Genomic DNA, 19,898 nt, shown 5'->3' on the forward strand with positions numbered 1-19,898 from the left:
GGGCCGCAATTTTCCGGAAAAATGTCTAAGCATGTCGAGAGTGGGAATTGCTGCGAGCTTCCCGGCGCTCGGCCCAGCGAGGCCGGCAACACAATTCAATGTTAATTGGTCCACTTAACGAGACCTCTTGGGCTTCCCCTTGCAAATGAAGGCTCACCAGTTGATTCACCGGGACTGCGCATGCCAGCTCCCCGGTAACAAGGTGGAGTAGCAGCTAAGCTGTACTTCCTCAGCCAATCCTAGCCAGCTCGCAACAATGGCGCCTAGGAGACCGGCCCCAAGATTCGGAGATGCTGCCCTGGGGAGACTGCTAGATGCGATGGAGACCAGGAGAGATGTCCTGTTCCCCTGAGGGTCCCGGAGACTCAGCCACAAGGCAGCCAGTGCTGCCTGGGATGAGGTAGCGGCATCTGTCAGCTCGGGGAGTATGACCAGGAGGACTGGCCTTCAGTGCCTAAAAACTGTCAACAACCAGGGTCTCTGGAGCTCTCTAGGGCGGCACGGTGGCACAGTAGTTAGCACTGCTACCTCACAGCTCCAGAGTCCTGGGTTCAGTTCCGGCCTCGGGGAACTGTCTGTGTGGAGTTTGTACTTTCTCCCCTTGTCTACGTGGGTTTCCTCCCACTGTCCAAAGATGCGCAGGTTATGTGGAATGTCCATGCTAAATTGCCCCTCAGTGTCCAAAACGTTAAGTGGGATTACTGGGTTATGGGGATAAGGTGGAGGCATGGGCTTAAGTAGGGTGCTCTTTCCAAGGACTGGTGCAGACTTGTTGGGCCGAATGGCCTCCTTCTGCACTGTAAATTTTATGATTCTCCACTCTCTCCACATGCCTGAGGTTCCTCATCTCTGGAACCATTCTAGTAAATCTCTTCTGCACCTTCTCTAAAGCCTTGATATCATTCTTAGTTTGTTGCCAAGTATTGAATGCCATAATTTAGCTGAGCTCAGACTATTTTTTTATGTTTACCATAACATCCTTGTTTTTGTATTCTATGGACTGAATTTTACCAGCCCCCAGTGGGCAGGAAGGGTTGGTAATATCATGCAAAGCTGAGTCGGATCAGGACCGCATGGGGAATTGCCTCCACGGAGGAGAGCAGCCAGCGCGCATAGCTAGACACCTTATTAAAGGCCGTTTTACTGTACCATCAATTAGCTGACAGGTTGGTGACTTCCTACCATGTAGGGATGGCTGCCAGCTAAAAGGAGGTAGCCTCCCAGTGGCAGCCCTCGGGTGGAGGGAAGACCTCACATGCCAAAGAAAGAGCCATGGGCGGGGAAGGCAGCCACCTCAGCTCCAATCTCCTTAAACCCACAACCTTTAGAGCCTTAAATTTTTTTTGCCTGTCAGTGATCCGTTACCTGCATTTCTCAGCAGCTACCATATCTTCTGGTGCTGCTGATGAGACTTCAGAGATGCCAGCTTTGTGATTGGACTGGCAGCACGGAGAGCGCACCCAAGCCCACAGGGAGTCAATTAGGAGGCCACCTGTGGTAAAATTGCTGAGCAGTTCCTGCTGCCCGTAATCCAGTCCCGTTTCAGCTGATAATATTCAGCCTGAATCTCTGTTAAAAAGGCCACGGATCCTATTTTTTTAAACATAAGTCCAAACTTTTCCTGCCACTTTTAAAGATTTCTGTATATACACCTCCAAGTCTCTCTGGTGCTGCACCTTTAAAATTGTAACACTCAGTTCAAATTGCTTTGTCCCATTCTTCCTTTCAAAATGCACTTCACACTTCCCTATGTTTTATCTGACATCTCGGGCGCGATTCTCCAACCCCCACGCCGGGTGGGAGAATCGCAGGAGTGCCGGGCGATTCACGCCACGCAACCCTGGCACCCTCACGCGATTCTCCCACCCCTCCCAAAACAGCGTGCCGCGTTTAGCGACAGGCTGCTCGGAGAATCGCCACTCCGTTCGAGTGGCGATTCTCCGGCTCGGTTGGGCCGAGTGGCCTGCCTACGACCAGTTCACGCGGCGCCAACCACACCTGGCCGCTGCCGGCGTGAACATTGCGCGACCGCTGCGTGGGGGGCGGAGGGGGGATCGAGCACCAGGGGGGTGCTTAGGAGGGGCCAGCCAACCTGCGCATGCGCGGGTGACGTCATTTAGGCGCCGCCGGCCGCGTCATTTAGGCGGCGTCGCTTTGACGTGGGCGTCAAGGCCTGGCGTGCGAGATTGACGCGCCCCCGTTCCTAGCCCCCTCGGGGGGGGTGGGGGGGGGGGGGGGGGGGAGAGAATAGGGAGCGAGGAGAGGCCTCCGACGCCGGAGTGAAACACTCCGGTTTTCATTCCGGCGTCGGCAGTTTGTCTCCCTTTGGGAGAATCGCGTTACTGTGCGGCTCATTGTTTTGTACCTTTTCTGAGTTTTGTTATCTACGAGTTCTTAAATTATGCTCTGTATGCCCAAGCCCAGATAATATATTTTTAAAAAGCTCTGTTCCGAGTATTGAATCTTGGAAGATACTATTCTATACTTGTCTAGTCTAAGAACAGCCGTTCGCAACTATACTCTCTTAACCAATTCAATATCCACACCACCACTATCCCTTTAATCCTTAAAATTTGCTAACACATCTATTATGTATTTCTTTATCTTTTATCCTTTTGGAGGCAGTTTCAAATGAAGTATTTTGTAGGGAATTGGATTATTATCTGAAAAGGTGGAATGTGGGGAGAAGGAGGGAGAGTGACATTCGGTGAATTGCTAATTCGGAAAGTGGGTACAGCATGGCGGGCTGAATGGCCTTCTAATCTGTAACAGTTCTCTGACGTCCATATGCACAACATTAGCCTCATTACCTTCGTCAACCTTCTCTGTTGCATCATCAAAAAACTCTCACCTTCACCAACAATAACAAATCTGTATTGACTTTCACTATTGGTTTATACTTTTCCAAGTGGCAATTAATTTTGCATCAGTTTATTGTTCCATAAGGTTTTCCACAATGTCCTGCTGGACTTAGCCCTTCATCCTTTTTCTGAACAGGAGGGTAACATTTGCAATTCTCTATTCTTATAGCTCTCTGGAGAATTGTGTCCAGAGCCTCCTCAGTTCCACCCTTACTTTCCTTACCAATCCAGAGTGTATCCCATCTGAACTAGCTGACATTTTTACTTCAAGTTGTGTCAATCTTTTAAGTAATTCTTCTTTATCTATTTTTATCCTATCCAATATTGCTACCACCTTCTCTACTGGGAGATTGGCAGTACCCTCTCTCTAGTGAACTCTAATGAAGCCAGATGGGAAAAAAATCTCATTTATTACCTCAGTCAAGCTCTCCACCTCCACAAGAACATTTCCTTTGTGGTTCCTAAACAGTCCCACCTTTACTTTGACATGAGTTTATTTTTATATTTGTAAATAAATAACTTGTATTGGTTTAGCATTATTTATTTACTTCTGTTCCTATTTGGAATACCTCAGCTCAGGTGGCACAGTGGTTAGCACTGCTGCCTCACAGCACCAGGGACCCAGATTCGATTCTGACCTTGGGTGACTGTTTGTAGTTTGCATGTTCTCCCGGTATCTGCTTGGATTTTCTCCAGGTGCTCCAGTTTCCCCCCACAGTCCAAAGATGTTCAGATTAAATGGATTAGCCATGCTAAAGTGTCCAAAGTTTAGGTGGGGTTATGTGGATAAGGTGGGGGATTGAGTTTAGGTAAGTAGCTCTTTTGGGGGGTTGGTGCAGACTTGATGAGCTGAATGGCCTCCTTCTGCATTGCAGGAATTCTATTCATGAATTCTTAACAGCAGAAAAGAAATACCTGATATTTATACAGCATATTTCATGATCACAGAATGTCCAAAAGCATTTTACAGCCAATGAAATACTTTTAAACTGTAGTCACTAGTGTCAGAAATGTGGCAACCAAATTGCACAGAAAAAGCTCCTAAAAACAGCACTGAGATAATGACCCGATCATTTCTTTTTCTGTTGTTGGTTGAGGGGTAAATAGTGTCTATGGATTAACTAATAATGCTAAATCAATACAAGTTATTGATTTATAAACATAAAAATAAAAGGGCTAGTCAAAATAAAAGTAGAACTGATTGGGAAACATGTTCTTGTGGAGAGAGAGCTTGGGTGAGGTAGTAAATGGGAACTTGCCATTTTTCTTCACTAGAGAGTGCTTTGAAATAATGCCAAGGGATCTTTCACAGCCACCTGACAGAACAAACGGACCACAGTTTAGTGTCTCATCCTAAAGATGGCACCTCAAGCAATGCAGCATTCCCTCAGTACTGCACTACAGTGTCAATTTTGGTATCTGGTCAGAGGCATATCCTCCCAACTGAGCCACAGCTTTATTTGTTTGTTGTTCCACTGTCTCAAGGTTTGTATAGCTGAGCTCCCTAAGCCTCTGCCCCTCTAATTACACAGCGTGTATGTTTGCATAAATTATTATTATTATCTTGATTCAAACCCATTTTCCTCATAGTTTTTAAGCCTGTCATATAGGATGGGTATTTTTCACTCAAATAACATTGAAATAATATTGTTTATATTTTTGATGGTCATTTTCCAAAATTTGAGAATAGATTTTAATTAACAATTGCCATATAAATGGCATGTATACCGTCATGCACAATACAGATATCAAATTTCGAGGAATTTCTCAACTGAGTAATGTTGTTTCAGTATTATGAAGAAATGGTAGGACTACTATCAGCAACATCAAATTTTATTTTTTCTCTAACAATGACTTATGCTCTGATATACTGTAGAGTGCCATCTAGTGTAAGTGAGGAAAATTGGCCGGTACAAACAAGTCAATTTCTTGTGATAGATTTCAGATTAAAACTATATTGATGAAATACTATATGCAGTATTTATTTGAGTGTTAACTATCAAGTGTGTCTATAAAAATGCTGACAGTTTGTGAGATTTTGTGCTCAGAATTCCATTCAGGAATAAATGTACTGAAATTAGCACCTGGAATCAGAGTCAATCACGTCATTGTTACAGGGGTGGACGTTAGTCACATATCAGAAAACCGTTTTGTCTCGTCCAGTTACTGTTAGCTGATTTTCAATTTTCTAGCCTACTCTGGCTGGGGTACACTTCCAGTGATGGCAGTCACTCTCATGAACCTTGTCCAAGTGTTTAAATAAGCAATAATTGCCAGTGGGCTGTTCAACTAAGGTGGCATTGCAGTCTAACAGTGCTGCTTTCCTCATCTAATATCTACACATACACATTTTGCAGCAGGGGTTACCGCTGAGCAATCAGAAGCAGGAACCCTGACTAATTTTCTCCCATCCTTCCCACTCTAACTCAGGAATGCCCAGGATCTCTACCACCCATCCAGCTGAAACCATAACTCAATACAGACTATGAATAACACTTAGGAAAGTCTGCTAAATATGCTAACCTATGCCATGTCCTCTACAAATTCAGAAATAAGCATGCCAATTTTACAAAAAGAACTGCCTTTATGGCTCAATTCCGTAATTGAGTTATCAATTGAATAATTAACAGAATTTTAAATGAATTTTATTCTTAAAAAAATGTCTTCATATTAAATTTTCTTATTTATGAACAGGTATTACTTTGCTAAGGGACAATTTTACAAACTTTGAAATAAAATCAGACAATGCGGCAAACACATAGCAGCTCCATCAGTAAAAAGAGAAACTGGACTGATCTTTTTCCTGTTTTTTTCAGATTTTTAGCATTTCTAGTTTGAACATTTTGAGCAATATTTATTTTTAACTATATAAAAATACATGAAAGTTGAATTATTGCTTACAGGCTGAGCATGAAAACTAGTTTTGAGAAGTGCTTTCTTAATTAAAATCTAACCAAGAACAAACATGGTTTAAAATATTTGTTTAATGAGGTTTGAGTTAAATTTTAGAGAACTATGATTCTGTAGCAAGCTTATTGAATGGTAGTTTCATTGCAGGGCTCCCCAGGCCAGCCTACACAACAGATTCAGAGCAGTGGTGGTAGAAGGAGGCGAGCAATGAATGAAGACCCAGATGAAAAGAGACGGAAGTTTTTAGAGCGTAACCGAGCAGCTGCTTCAAGGTGTAGACAGAAGAGAAAAGTATGGGTGCAGTCTCTTGAAAAGAAGGCGGAGGACCTCAGTTCGACAAATGTGCAACTACAGGTAGGTTGTAAAATATTTTTATATCCATGTAATTAACAAGATCACTGTAACATTATGTAATATATGTCAAAAAAATTGATATTCTACATTTTGCTTCTGGCATATTGTTTTGAAAATGCGTATTGTCAACCATATTATTAACCCAAGGCTTAATAGCAGTATGATTTTAGCTTCAAAATTTGAAAAAAGTGTACTGGTTTGTTCTGTCTTTATGTGGAGACTTGTAGACTCCACTTGAACTGATATTAATGGATTTTGAAAATGCATTACTTCTCTCAGTCCTCCTTTGTATCTTAGCCAGAAGCAAAGTCGTTAAGCATGCCACCCATTATGTCTTTTACTGAAAATTGAATGTCAAAGAAATAATTAAACTGTACTTTGTATGAACCCATTAATCAATCTTGAGGTTCTTCTATAATTCCTCAGCTGACATTCAAGCACAGATGAACAGTGTAGTAACTTGTAATGAAGTATCATTGCTTTTTATTATTTTAAACGGTAAGTCTATAATAGGTGTGGAAGGTTGTCTTCGGACAATGTCGCAGTGAAGCTCTTAATGATTTCCCTTGCCCTGCTGCTTATGCTTTTTTGATAGTATGGTAATGCAACAACAGACTTTCCATCCTGAGGAAATTTGCTGGCTTTTGATTATTGTACTCATTTTATTTTATATATAATTAATTGGTAAATGCCACGTTGATATTAGTTTGCAGTTGTAACTTCTCCTACACAAACTTTACATTTTTGTGACTTTAAACAAGATCTAATTGCTTTACAACCCATATCTACATGTCGCAGTTCAGCAACAGTAATGTGTCTCCTGATCACGGCGTGTGCAATCAATATTTGCCATTATTTGTATCTCTTTCCCCCCCCCCCCCCTTCTCATTCACGATCCACATTTGCCTCCAACTTTTGTTTTTGATACATGAGTATGAATGCAAATAACTCATTTTTCCCCTTTCTCTTGGAACTAAGTTATCCTCTAGACCATCATCTCACTTGAAAATAGCTGGATACCCTTTCATTCCTTTTCAAGATGTAGCTAAAGTGCAAACTGTACAATAGGTTACGCTACATTCAGTTGAACATGTAAGTGTTCACACCGCAACCACAGTGCACCTCATTCCCCTTCGCTCGCCCTACAATACAGATAATCATTAGTAGAATGGAAAATGAAACTAGCTGCTACAAGTATAGTGCATCAAATCTAACTATCCAAAAAACAGAATTGTCCAAAAACCAGACATTTTTCTCTTGCTCCCCGAACAGAGTAAGCAGAGGAATAAAAAAGCCATTCCCAGGCCAATCCCAGACAATAGAATCAATGAGAATTATGCATACACAGGGTCTGAGTCCATTGTAGTGCTTTATGTCTGAATCAGAAGTCAGCCATTTCTCTATATCCCCATCATTGGAGTCGAAACGGATTCTCCTTTCCTCCAAGAATTGCTCCACTATAAGGTTAATAGATTTTAAAAAATTTGCCCAAACTGTTAAGTCTTCAATATTTTTGCCCATTTTAGTTCTAAACATTGAAAACTCCCTGACCTGTGGTCTAAATTTAAGTTATTTTTATGACAGTAATGATAAGTGTAGGTTGTACTACACAGCCTGTGTGAAGGAGTTACTTCCAAAATCTGGAAAGTTCCAAAATTCAGCTTTGTTTCGGTTCTGAGGGTGCCAGATTTGGGACACTGTACCTGTGGTGGAATAAAATACCACCATGCATTAAAATCTGTAGTGCTTTTTTAAAAATCCTAAATTTATGTCCTGAGAGCTTAAAAACCTTCAAACCACTTAATAAAAATTAGCTAATTTGAAATGAGAAATCATTAGAATGATGTGAGTTATGTTGAAATTTAATTTAACATTGCAGACAGCTTGTGGATACTTTGGGGAGCTCTGTTTCATGTTCGTCTACCAACTTCTCCATTGCATTTAGTTTCTGATGTAAGGTGCTCAAAATAAATGTTATTGTGTATAGAAGTGACCCAAATCTTCCAAGGGGTGGCAATCATCATCGGATTGCCACTCTGCTTCTACTTCTCTGCGCCACGCTGGAGCTCCGCATTTTTGGCTGGGACTTCCAATCCCAGTTTCTCCAGAAATGCAGAGCATACATGAAATCCAATTGCTTCCTCAGAATTCTGGACCATTGGGGGAAGACAAATAACGAACCCCTTTTGCGGCACTAGCTCTTGTAAGTGTTCACTGACACACTGAAAACAGGCAACACTTGAACAGCTTTTCTGTGTTAGTTCATGAGAATATGAGTGAATGCATAGGTGTATAAAGAAGCAGCGTGTGTGAGATATAGGGTGGGAGTGGAAGGGGCTCAGGTGAGTGCAGAGTGAGGTGACTGGTGGGTAGGGTGGTAAATGGGTCTGGGTGGCAGATGGGTAGAGAGATAGGTTGGTAGGGTGTTGAGGTCAGATCAGGTGGGTGGGGAATTGGTGGGAGGAGTCAGGTGCTGAGGTCAGGTTGAGGGGTCTAGTGGAGTTGGGGGTTTCCGTAGGGGAAGTCGAGTCGGGTATCAGTGGGAGAGTCGGGGAGTGAGGTTGGGTCAAATGATTCAAGGGTCAAGGGGGAATAAGGGGAGTCAATGTGAGTGATTGGGTGTCCATTATATAATTATCCAGGATGTGGAGGTGCTGGCGTTGGACTGGAGTGAGCACAGTAAGAAGTCTTACAACACCAGGTTAAAGTCCAACATGTTTGCACTGCTCCTTCTTCAGGTGAATATTCACCTGAGGAAGGAGCAGTGCTCCGAAAGCTAGTGTTTGAAACAAACATGTTGGACTTTAACCTGGTGTTGTAAGACTTGTAAGACTTCTTACTATAATTATCCAGGAGTTAGTCTAGGATTTGTCTGTCTGTAATACTTCCTGGGTAACTATTCAGATAAATAAGTTGGAACTGTCCATAGTCTCCAACTCAAACTCAGAGTTGGAGACTTTTTTGGAGGGCCCGAGGGAACAGGGGAATTGTCCATTGGAAACTCCCCAGGCATTTCTCACAGAGTCAGCGTATTGGGGGTTATGTCCCTGAGGGCTCCCGTAGTGCATTTTGAAGGGTACGTTCAGTTAGTTATTGATTTAAACTACACAACCAATGTAAGTTTGAAGTAAATGAACCAAAGTTACCGGTTTCAATGTCAATCGTTAGTTCAGTAATTATGCATTTTATGCTCATCATCTGCTCAATTCCCTATTAAACAGCACCCTAATTCAACAAAGCAATGCACTACATGGGATTACAGTTGGCCACTGATCGTAGCTGTATTAGTTTATTATTCAATTTGTACTAAATCACAAAGATGGCTGTACCACTACAGGATGCTCTTTACACTCCTCATTCAAAGCACCTTATTAAGAATACTCATATTTTATTAAGGTTTGAGATAGACATGAGATTTTGGGCATGCTATTGCCTTCTGTTATATTGTGAGATTCAGAATAGGTTGCTTGTGAAACGGATTTCCAGTATTTGTGTCGGCAAACCTTTTTGGCTCCATATTAGTACCAGTTTTCAAAGAGTAAGGCAGTGAACCTGTTTTAGCACAGTTGAGTATTGCCAGATCTATCTATCTATAAAATATAAGAATGTTTAAAGCCTGCCCCCCTCTTGTGATGGCTACAGTAGTGCTGATGCTTTTTGTGAAAGTTTTTCTTTGTTCCTTAGAATGAAGTCACCCTGCTGAGAAATGAAGTGGCTCAGCTGAAACAGCTACTTCTGGCTCATAAAGATTGCCCTGTAACAGCCATGCAGAAGAAATCTGGCTATCACAGTGAGTAATGTTCCATTACCTATATCCCCAGGCTATTGAAATGAAATACTGCCGAAATGAACTAAGTTGGCAGTAACAAGGAAGTGCAGTTGGTATTTAAAGTTAAATATTAGAAATTCCATAAGGTTATTGTAGTGCAGCTGCAAATGTGCATCTGCATAGATGAAACAGAGTATTCATTTGTATTATGTAAAGTTTTGTATGGTATTCAGTTGGTCTCCCAGTGGTTAATATGTTTTTCTCTTAATTTAACTATAGTTGCTATCAGTTCCATTGTTTTTGTCTTTTCTTAAAAAATATTAGTTGGTTGACCATGTTCTTTTATATTATGGTAGGGAAATTTTTAATAATCCAGAGATAAATTGAGTATAGGCTATTTAGTGTTTGCTTGCTCTTTTTGATTAAAGAGTAAGCAAATATGGGGCACTGAACTGATCCACTTAGAGAACTGTTAAACATCTAACTAAATCCAGAAGATTAGAATAAATTGTTACACATATTTCAAAGTTCAAATATCCACTGATTGTAAAACCATTTTGGACAATGCTTCTCATTTTACTTAAAATACATATTACTATAGGAGCACCTAGATACTATGGTTCTAACTAAACAGAGCTGTTTTAAAATAATCAACTATTCCCATCTTCATAGCACCTTATTAGGCTGAAATTGGACCTCATTGTACCCGGTATTGAGATCCAAATGGCGCATGAGAGATGTTGTCCCAGTATTGGCATATATATTGTTCTATTTGCTGTACAGTAATATTTGGTCAGAATATGAAATATGACTGATTAAAATCATGCAAGCACAAGGCATGAAATGAAAAGGGGAAGCAGATTTAGGACTGAGCTTAGGAGAAAATTCTTCACCCAAAGGATTGTGAATCTATGGAATTCCCTGCCCAGTGAAGCAGTTGAGGCTCCTTCATTAAATGTTTTCAGGATAAAGATAGATAGTTTTTTGAAGAATAAAGGAATAAAGGGTTATGGTGTTCGGGCGGGAAAGTGGAGCTGAGTCCACAAGAGATCAGCCATGATCTCATTGAATGGCGGAGCAGGCTCGAGGGGCCAGACGGCCTACTCCTGCTCCTAGTTCTTATGTTCTTTCCTCACTGGTGGTTAATGGAAATGGCAATGGTTTTCAGCAGAAAACATTGATTGCAATGAACTAAATTACTATTAAACTCCTGTTGGGTGTCACAATAGAATGAAGTTAGGCCTCTCATGTTACAGGAAAGAAAGTACTGTGATTTGTACCAGTCAGTGAATAAATTAAAAAGAATATTGACTGCAAACTTGGACAAGGACTTCAAAATATTGCAGCAGGTGGTGAGGGACCACCAAGAGGGAAAAACATACTTAACCTTATCCTCACAAATCTGCCTGCTGCAGATGCATCTGTCCATGGCGGTATTGGTAGAAGTCACCAAGCTTCCTTAGACCTTCCAAACCCACGATCACTACCATCTAGAACAGGGGTGGGCAAACTAGGGCCCGCGGGCCGCATGCGGCCCGCCAAAGGTCTTTATGCGGCCCACCAAGATCAAGTCATAAAAAAATAAAAAATAAAACATTTTTTTTTTAAATTTAAGGTTAATGGGGGGGGCTGTTGGGTTATTGGTATAGGGTGGATACGTTGACTTGAGTAGGGTGATCATTGCTCGGCACAACATGTGTTTCATGTGAAGTTTCTACTTTAAAATATTAATTAATAAAAATTAATTGCTTTTTTTTCTTTAAACTGAGTTACTTTGTTTTTCAAATAAATGTGTTTCATGTAAAGTTTCTACTTTAAAATATTAATTAATAAAAATTAATTGCTTTTTTTCTTTAAAAACCTTTTATTTTGGTTATTTTAAATATTAATTATTTTACTTAATATACTATGCGGCCCTTTAAAATTGTGAATTTCTGAATGTGGCCCTTGCACGGAAAGGTTTGCCCACCCCTGATCTAGAAGGACAAGAACAGCAGATATCTGGGAACCCCATCACCTGGAGGTTCCTCTCCAAGTCACTCACCACCCTGACATGGAAATATATTTCTCTGTTCCTTCACTGTCACTGGGACAACATCCTGGAACTCCCTCCCTAACAGCACTGTAGGTGTACCTTTACCTCAAGGACTGCAGTGGTTCAAAAAGGCAAGTCACCACCACCATCTGAAAGGCAACTAGGGATGAGCAATAAATGCTGACCTAACCAGCGACGCCCACATCCCGTAAATTAATTTTTTTTAAAAGTGACCTCCGCACAGTCCTTGTGGAAACAAAGTCCCGCCTTTATTTTGAGGATACTCTCCATCGTGTTGTGTGGCACTACCACTGTGCTAATTGGGATAGACTTCAAACAGACAGAGAAACTCAAGACTGGGCATCCATGGGGTGCTGTGGGCCATCAACAGCAGCAGCAGCAGAATTGTATTCAACCACAATCTGCAACATCATGTCCAGGAATATCCCCCACTCTACCATTACCACCAAGCCAGGGGATCAACCCTGGTTCAATGAAGAGTGCAGGAGAGCATGCCAGGAGCAACATCAAGCATACCGAAAAGTGAGGTGTCAATCTGGTGAAGCTACAACACAGGACTGCTTGTGCGCTAAACAGCATAAGCAGCAAGTAATAGACCAAGCTAAGCGATTCCAAATGAACGCATCAGAACTAAGCTTTGCATCCAGCCGTGAATGGTGGTGGACAATTAAACAACTCACTGGAGGAGGAGGCTCCATAAATATCCCCATCCTCAATGATGGAAGAGCCCAACACATCTGTGCAAAAGGCAAGGCAGAGGCATTTGCAGCAATCTTCAGCCAAAGAGCCGAGTGGATGATCCATCTCAGCCTCATCCAGAGGTCCTCAGCAGCACAGATGTCAGTCTTCAGCCAATACGATTCACTCCACGTGATATCAAGAAACGGCTGAAGGCACTGGATACTGCAAAGGCAATGGGCCCTGACAATATTTCGGCAATAATACTGAAGACTTGTGCTCCAGAACTTGCCGCACCCCTAGCCAAGCTGTTTCAGTACAGTTACAACACTGGCATCTACCAGACAATGTGGAAAATTGCCCAGGTGTGCTCTGTACACAGGAAACAGGTCAAATCCAACCCAGCTAATTACCGCCCTATCAGCCTACTCTCCGTCATCCGCAAAATGATGGAAGGAGTCATCAACGGTGCCATCATGCAGTACTTACTCAGCGATGACCTGCTCACGGATGCTCAGTTTGGTTTCTGCCAGGATCACTCAGCTCCTGACCTCATTTTAGCCATGATTCAAACATGGACAAAAGTGCTCAATGCCAGAAGTGAGGTGAGAATGACATCAAGGCAGGATTTGACTGAGTAGGGCATCAAGAAGCCTGAGCTAAACTGGAGTCAATGGGAATCAGGGGGACAACATTGCTGGTTGGAGTCATACCTGGCACAAAGGAAAATGATTGTGGTGGTTGGAGGTCAATCATCTCAGCTCTCGGACATCACAGCAGGAGTTCCTCAGGGTAGTGTCCTAGACCCAACCATCTTCAGCTGCTTCATCAATTACCTTCCTTCCATCATAAGGTCAGAAGTGGGGATGTTTGTGGATGGCTGCACAATGTTCAGTACCATTCGCGACTCCTCAGATGATGAAGCAGTCCATGTCCAAATGCAGCAAGACTTAGACAATGTCCAGGGTTGGGCTGACCAATGGCAAATTGTATTCATGCCACACAAGTGCCAGGCAATGACCATCTCCAACAAGAGAGGACTAACCATCACCTCTTGAAATTCAATGGCATTACCAGCACTGAACCCCCACAATCAACATCCTGGGGGTTACCATTGATCAGAAACTGACCTGGTCTAGCCACATTAATACTGTGACTACCAGGGCAGGTCAAAGGCTAGGAATCCGACGGCGAGTAACTGGCCTCCTGACCCCGTAAAGCCATGTTCATCATCTAAAGGCACAAGACAGGAGTGTAATAGAATACTCTCCACTTGTCTGGATGAGCGCAGCTCCAACAACACTCAAGAAGCTCAACACCATCCAGACAAAGCAGCCCGCTTGATTGCTCCTCATTCCACAAACATTCAAACTCTCCACCATCGACAAACACCGTGTGTACCATCTACAGGATGCACTGCAGTAACTCACCAAGGTTACTGAGACAGCATCTTCCAAACCCACGACCACTATCACCTAGAAGGACAAGAGCAGCAGATACCTGGGAACCCCACCACCCGGAAGTTCCCTTCCAGGTCACTCACCACCCTGACGTGGAAATATATCTCCGTTCTTTCACTGTTGCTGGGCAAAATCCTGGTACTCCCTCCCGTACAGCATGGTGGATGTACCTGCATCTCGAAGATTGCAGCGGTTCAAGAAGAAAACTTACCACCACCTTCTGAAAGGCAACTAGGGATGGGCAATAAATGCTGGCCTAACCAGCGATGCCCACATCCCGTAAAATGAATTGAAAAAAACAACAGATACAGCTCAACACATCCATGAGGCAAGTTTGACCATTGGCAGCAAAATTGAATTACGCCAGTCTGTAACCTCATGATGTTGTACCTTGCCCACTCCTCCATCAATATTTTTTATATTTATTCTTTCACGGGATGTAGGCGTCTCTGGCTAGGCCAGCATTTATTGCCTATCCCTATTTGCACTTGCAAAGGTGTGTGGGAAAGCACCTTCTTGAACCGTTGCAGTCCATGTCTTGTAGGTACACTTACAATGCTTTTGGAAAGGTGGTTCGATAGTGAAGGAACAACGATATAGTTCCAAGTCAGGATGGCTGGTGGCTTGGAGGGGATTTGCAAATGGTGTGCGCCCCTGCATCTGCTGCCTTTGTCCTTCAGGATGGTAGAGGCTGCTGGCTTGGAAGGTGCTGTGGAAGAAGCTTTGGTGAATTACTGCAGTGCATCTTTGGTGAATTACACACACTACCGCCACTGTGTATCGATGGTAAAGGGAGCGAATGCTTAAGATGCTGAATGGATTGTTAATCAAGCGTGCTACTTAGTCCTGGATGATGTCAAGCTCCTTGAGTGTTATTGGAGCTGCACTCATCCATATGTGGAGAGTGTTCCATGGCATGCCAGACTTGAGCCTTGTAGGTTGTGGACAGCCTTTGGTGAGTCAAGATATGAGTTACCCACTTCAAAATTTCCAACCTCTGACCTGCTCTTGTAGCCACATTATTTATTTAGTTGGTCCAGTTCAATTTCTGGTCAATGGTACCCCCCAGGATGTTGATAACCATTGTTTATCGAAACATAGAAAATGGGATCAGGAGTAGGGCATTTGGCCCTTTGAGCCTGTTCCACCAGTCATTATGAACATGGCTGATAATCCAACTCAGTAACCTGTTCCCACTTTTCCCCTGTATTCTTTGACCCCCTTTAACCCCAAGAACTATATCAAACCCCTTCTTGAAAACGTACAATGTTTTGGCCTTCACTGCTTTCTGTGGTAGCGGATTTCACAGGCAAACCACTCTCTGGGTGAACAAATTTCTCATCTCAGTCCTGAATGCTTTTCCCTTAGACTGTGACCCCTGGTTCTGGACTCCCCTGCCATCAGGAACATCCTTCCTGCATCTACCCTGTCTCGACCAGTTAGAATTTTATAGGTTTCTATGAGATTCCCTTCTCATTCTTCTAAATTTCGGCGAATATATTCCGAACCGACTCAATCTCTCCTTATGCCATCCCAGGAATCAGTCTGGTAAGCCTTCACTGCACTGCCTCCACAGCGAGAACCTCCTTCCTCAGATAAGGAGACCAAAACTGCACACAATATTCCAGATGTGTTCTCACCAAGGCCCTATATAATTGTAGTCATACATCCCTGCTTCTATACTCAAATTCTCTCACTATGAAGGCCAACATCCTTCTTTACTGCCTGCTTAACCTGCGTGTTTACTTTCAGCACTGGTGTACAAGGGCAGCCAGGTTTCGCTGCATATTCCCCTCTCCTAATTTATGGTTAATCAGATAATAATCTTCCTGTTTTTGCTCCCAAAGTGGATAACTTCACATTTATCTACATTATACTACATCTGCCATGCATTTGCCCAATCAACTTGCGCAAATCCCCCTGAAGCATCTCTGCACCCTCCTCACAGCTCACCCTCCCACCCAGCTTTGTGTCATTGCAAATTTGGAGATATTACATTTAGTTCCCTCATCTGAATCATCAAATACATTGTGAATAGCTGGGATCCTAGCACCGATCCCTGCTATACACTACTATTCACTGCCTGCCATCTCCAGCACTGAGTCCGTCCCTGTCGCTCAGAAGGGAAGGAGGGAAAGCAGGAGAGCAATAGTTATTGGGGACTTGATAGTTAGAGGGACAGATAGACGGTTCTGTGGCAGCGAAAGAGACTCACGGATGGTATGTTGCCTCCCGGGTGCCAGGGTGCGTGACGTCTCGGACCGTGTTTTCAGAATCCTTAAGGGGTAGGGGGAATAGTCACAAGTCGTGGTACACATCGGTACCAACGACATAGGTAAGAGAAGGGACGGGATTTAAAACAGGAATTTAGGGAGATAGGGTGGAAGCTGAGAGCCAGGACAAACCATGTTGTCATTTCTGGTTTGTTGCCGGTGCCACGTGCTAGTGAGGTGAGGAAAAGGGAGAGAGTGCAGATAAATACTTGGCTGCAGGGATGGTGTAGGAGGGAGGGTTCCAGGTACATGGATAATTGGAGCACATTCTGGGGAAAGTGGGACCTGTACAGACAGGACGGTTTGCACCTGAACCAGATGGGCACCAGTATCCTGGGAGGGAAATTTGCTACGGCTGTTCGGGGGGGGTTTAAACTAATTTGTCAGGGGGCTGGAAAACGAGCTGTAGTCCAGAAGCCAGTGTTGAGAGTAGGGAGGTACTGAGGAGGGTATCAAGGTTGCAGGAGTGTACCGGCAGCTAGAAAGGTGGGTTGACGTATGTTCAGTTCAATGCAAGGAGCATCCGGAATAAGGTAGGTGAACATGGAGCGTAGATTGGTACTTGGGACTACGATGCTGTGGCCATTACGTAGACATGGTTAGAACAGGGACATGAATGGTTGTTGGAAGTTCCGGGGTATAGACGTTTCAGTAAGAGTAGGGAAGGTGGTAAAAGAGGTGGAGGAGTAGCATTGTTAATCAAGGATAGTTTAACAGCTGCAGAAAGGCAGTTCGAAGGGGATCTGCCTACTGAGGTAATATGGGCCGAAGTTAGAAATAGGAAAGGAGCGGTCACATTGTTAGGAGTTTTCTATAGGCCCCCAAATAGTAATAAAGATGTGGAGGAAGAAATTTCAAAACAAATTATGGATAGGTGTGAAGGTCTCAGGGTAGTTGTCATGGGTGACTTTAACTTTCCAAATATTGATTGGAACCTCTACAGGTCGAACAGTTCAGATGGGGCAGTTTTTGTACAGTGTGTGCAGGAGGGCTTCCTGACACAATGTGTGGATAGGCCGACAAGAGGGGGGCCACATTGGATTTGGTACTGGGTAATGAACCGGGCCAAGTGTTAGATTTGTTTGTAGGAGAGCACTTTGGAGATAGTGACCACAATTCGGTGTCTTTCACTATTGCAATGGAGAGGGATAGGTCCATACGGCAGGGCAAGGTTTATAATTGGGGGAGGGGTAATGATGATGTGATTGGGCAAGAATTAGGGAGCCTAAGATGGGAACAGAAACTGTCAGGGAATGGCACAAATGAAAAGTGGAGCTTGTTCAAGGAACAAATACTGTGTGTCCTTGATAGGTATGTCCCTGTCAGGCAGGGAGGAAATGGCCGTGTGAGGGAACCATGGTTCACGAAAAAGGTTGAATATCTTGTCAAGAGGAAAAAGGAAGAGTATGTAAGGATGAGAAAACAAGGTTCAGTTGGGTCACTTGAGGGTTACAAGGTAGCAAGGAATGAGCTAAAAAAAAAAAAAAAGGGGTTAGGAGAGCTGGGGGGGGGGGGGGGGGGGGGGCATGAGAAGTCTTTGGCGGGTCAGATCAAGGAAAACCCCATTATGTGAGAAATAAAAGAATGACCAGGGTGGGGGGAGGGGGGGGGGGGGTGCAGTCAGGGACAGTAGTGGGAACTTGTGGATGGAGTCAGAAGAGATAGGAGAGGCGTTGAATGAATACTTTTCTTCATAGAACATAGAACACTACAGCGCAGTACGGGCCCTTCGATGTTGCGCCGACCTGTGAAACCATCTGAAGCCTATCTGACCTACACTATTCCATTTTCATCCATATGTCTATCCAGTGACCACTTAAATGCCCTTAAAGTTGGCGAGTCTACTACTGTTGCAGGCAGGGCGTTCCACACCCCTACTACTCTCTGAGTAAAGAGACTGTCTCTGATATCTGTCCAATATCTATCACCCCTCAATTTAAAGCTATGTCCCCTCGTGTTGGTCATCACCATCCGAGGAAAAAGACTCTCACTGTCCACCCTATCTAACCCTCTGACTATCTTATATGTCTCTATTAAGTCACCTCTCATCCTTCTCCTCTCTAACGAAAACAACCTCAATTCCCTGAGCCTTTCCTCGTAAGACCTTCCCTCCATACCAGGCAACATCCTAGTAAATCTCCTCTGAACCCTTTCCAAAGCTTCCACATCCTTCCTATAATGTGGTGATCAGAACTGCACGCAGTACTCCAGGTGCGGCCGCACCAGAGTTATGTACAGCTGCAGCATGACCTTGTGGTTCCGAAACTCAATCCCCCTGCTTATAAAGGCTAGCACACCATATGCCTTCTTAACAGCCCTATTAACCTGGGTGGCAACTTTCAGGGATTTATGTACCTGGATGCCGAGATCTCTCTGTTCATCTACACTACCAAGAATCTTGCCATTAGCCCAGTACTCTGCATTCCTGTTACTCCTTCCAAAGTGAACCACCTCACACTTTTCTGCATTAAACTCCATCTGCCACCTCTCAGCCCAGCTCTGCAGCTTATCTATGTCCCTCTGTATCCTATAACATCCTTCAGCACTATCCACAACTCCACCGACCTTCGTGTCATCTGCAAATTTACTAACCCATCCTTCTACACCCTCTTCCAGGTTATTTATAACAATGACAAACAGCAGTGGCCCCAAAACAGATCCTTGCGGTACACCACTAGTAACTGAACTCCAGGATGAACATTTGCCATCAACCACCACCCTCTGTCTTCTTTCAGCTAGCCAATTACTGATCCAAACCGCTAAATCACCTTCAATTCCATACTTCCTTATTTTCTGCAATAGCCTACCGTGGGGAACCTTATCAAACGCCTTACTGAAATCCATATACACCACATCAACAGCTTTACCCTGATCCACCTGTTTGGTCACCTTCTCAAAAAACTCAATAAGGTTTGTGAGGCATGACCTACCCTTCACGAAACCGTGTTGACTATCGCTAATCAACTTGTTCTTTTCAAGATGATTATAAACCCTATCTCTTATAACCTTTTCCAACATTTTACCCACAACCGAAGTAAGGCTCACAGGTCTATAATTACCAGGGTTGTCTCTACTCCCCTTCTTGAACAAGGGGACAACATTTGCTATCCTCCAGTCTTCCGGCACTATTCCTGTCGACAAAGACGACATAAAGATCAAGGACAAAGGCTCTGCAATCTCCTCCCTGGCTTCCCAGATAATCCTAGGATAAATCCCATCTGGCCCAGGGGACTTATCTATTTTGACATTTTCCAAAATTGCTAACACCTCCTCCTTTTGAACCTCAATTCCATCTAGCCTGGTCGACTGAACCTGAGTGTTCTCCTCGACAACATTGTCTTTCTCCAGTGTAAACACTGATGAAAAATATCCATTTCACGCTTCCCCTATCTCCTCTGATTCCACACACAACTTTCCACTACTATCCTTGATTGGCCCTAATCTTACTCTAGTCATTCTTTTGTTCCTGATATACCTATAGAAAGCCTTAGGGTTTTCCTTGATCCTATCCGCCAACGACTTTTCGTGTCCTCTCCT

General features: G+C 43.5%; 1 protein-coding gene across 9 annotated transcripts in view; it reads left to right on the top strand.

Moving 5' to 3' along the window:
* Positions 1-19,898, top strand: part of atf2 (activating transcription factor 2) — a 226,610-nt gene that overhangs the window by 193,405 nt on the left and 13,307 nt on the right. For all 9 annotated transcript variants that reach the window (XM_038789357.1, XM_038789352.1, XM_038789351.1 and 6 more), the window contains 2 exons: positions 5,919-6,125; positions 9,810-9,915. In XM_038789357.1, coding sequence (XP_038645285.1) covers positions 5,919-6,125; positions 9,810-9,915 — 313 coding nt within the window. The remainder of the gene's footprint in view (positions 1-5,918; positions 6,126-9,809; positions 9,916-19,898) is intronic.

Source organism: Scyliorhinus canicula, chromosome 2 (genome assembly GCF_902713615.1).
Source record: "Scyliorhinus canicula chromosome 2, sScyCan1.1, whole genome shotgun sequence".
In the NCBI taxonomy this organism is placed as follows: Eukaryota; Metazoa; Chordata; class Chondrichthyes; order Carcharhiniformes; family Scyliorhinidae; genus Scyliorhinus; species Scyliorhinus canicula.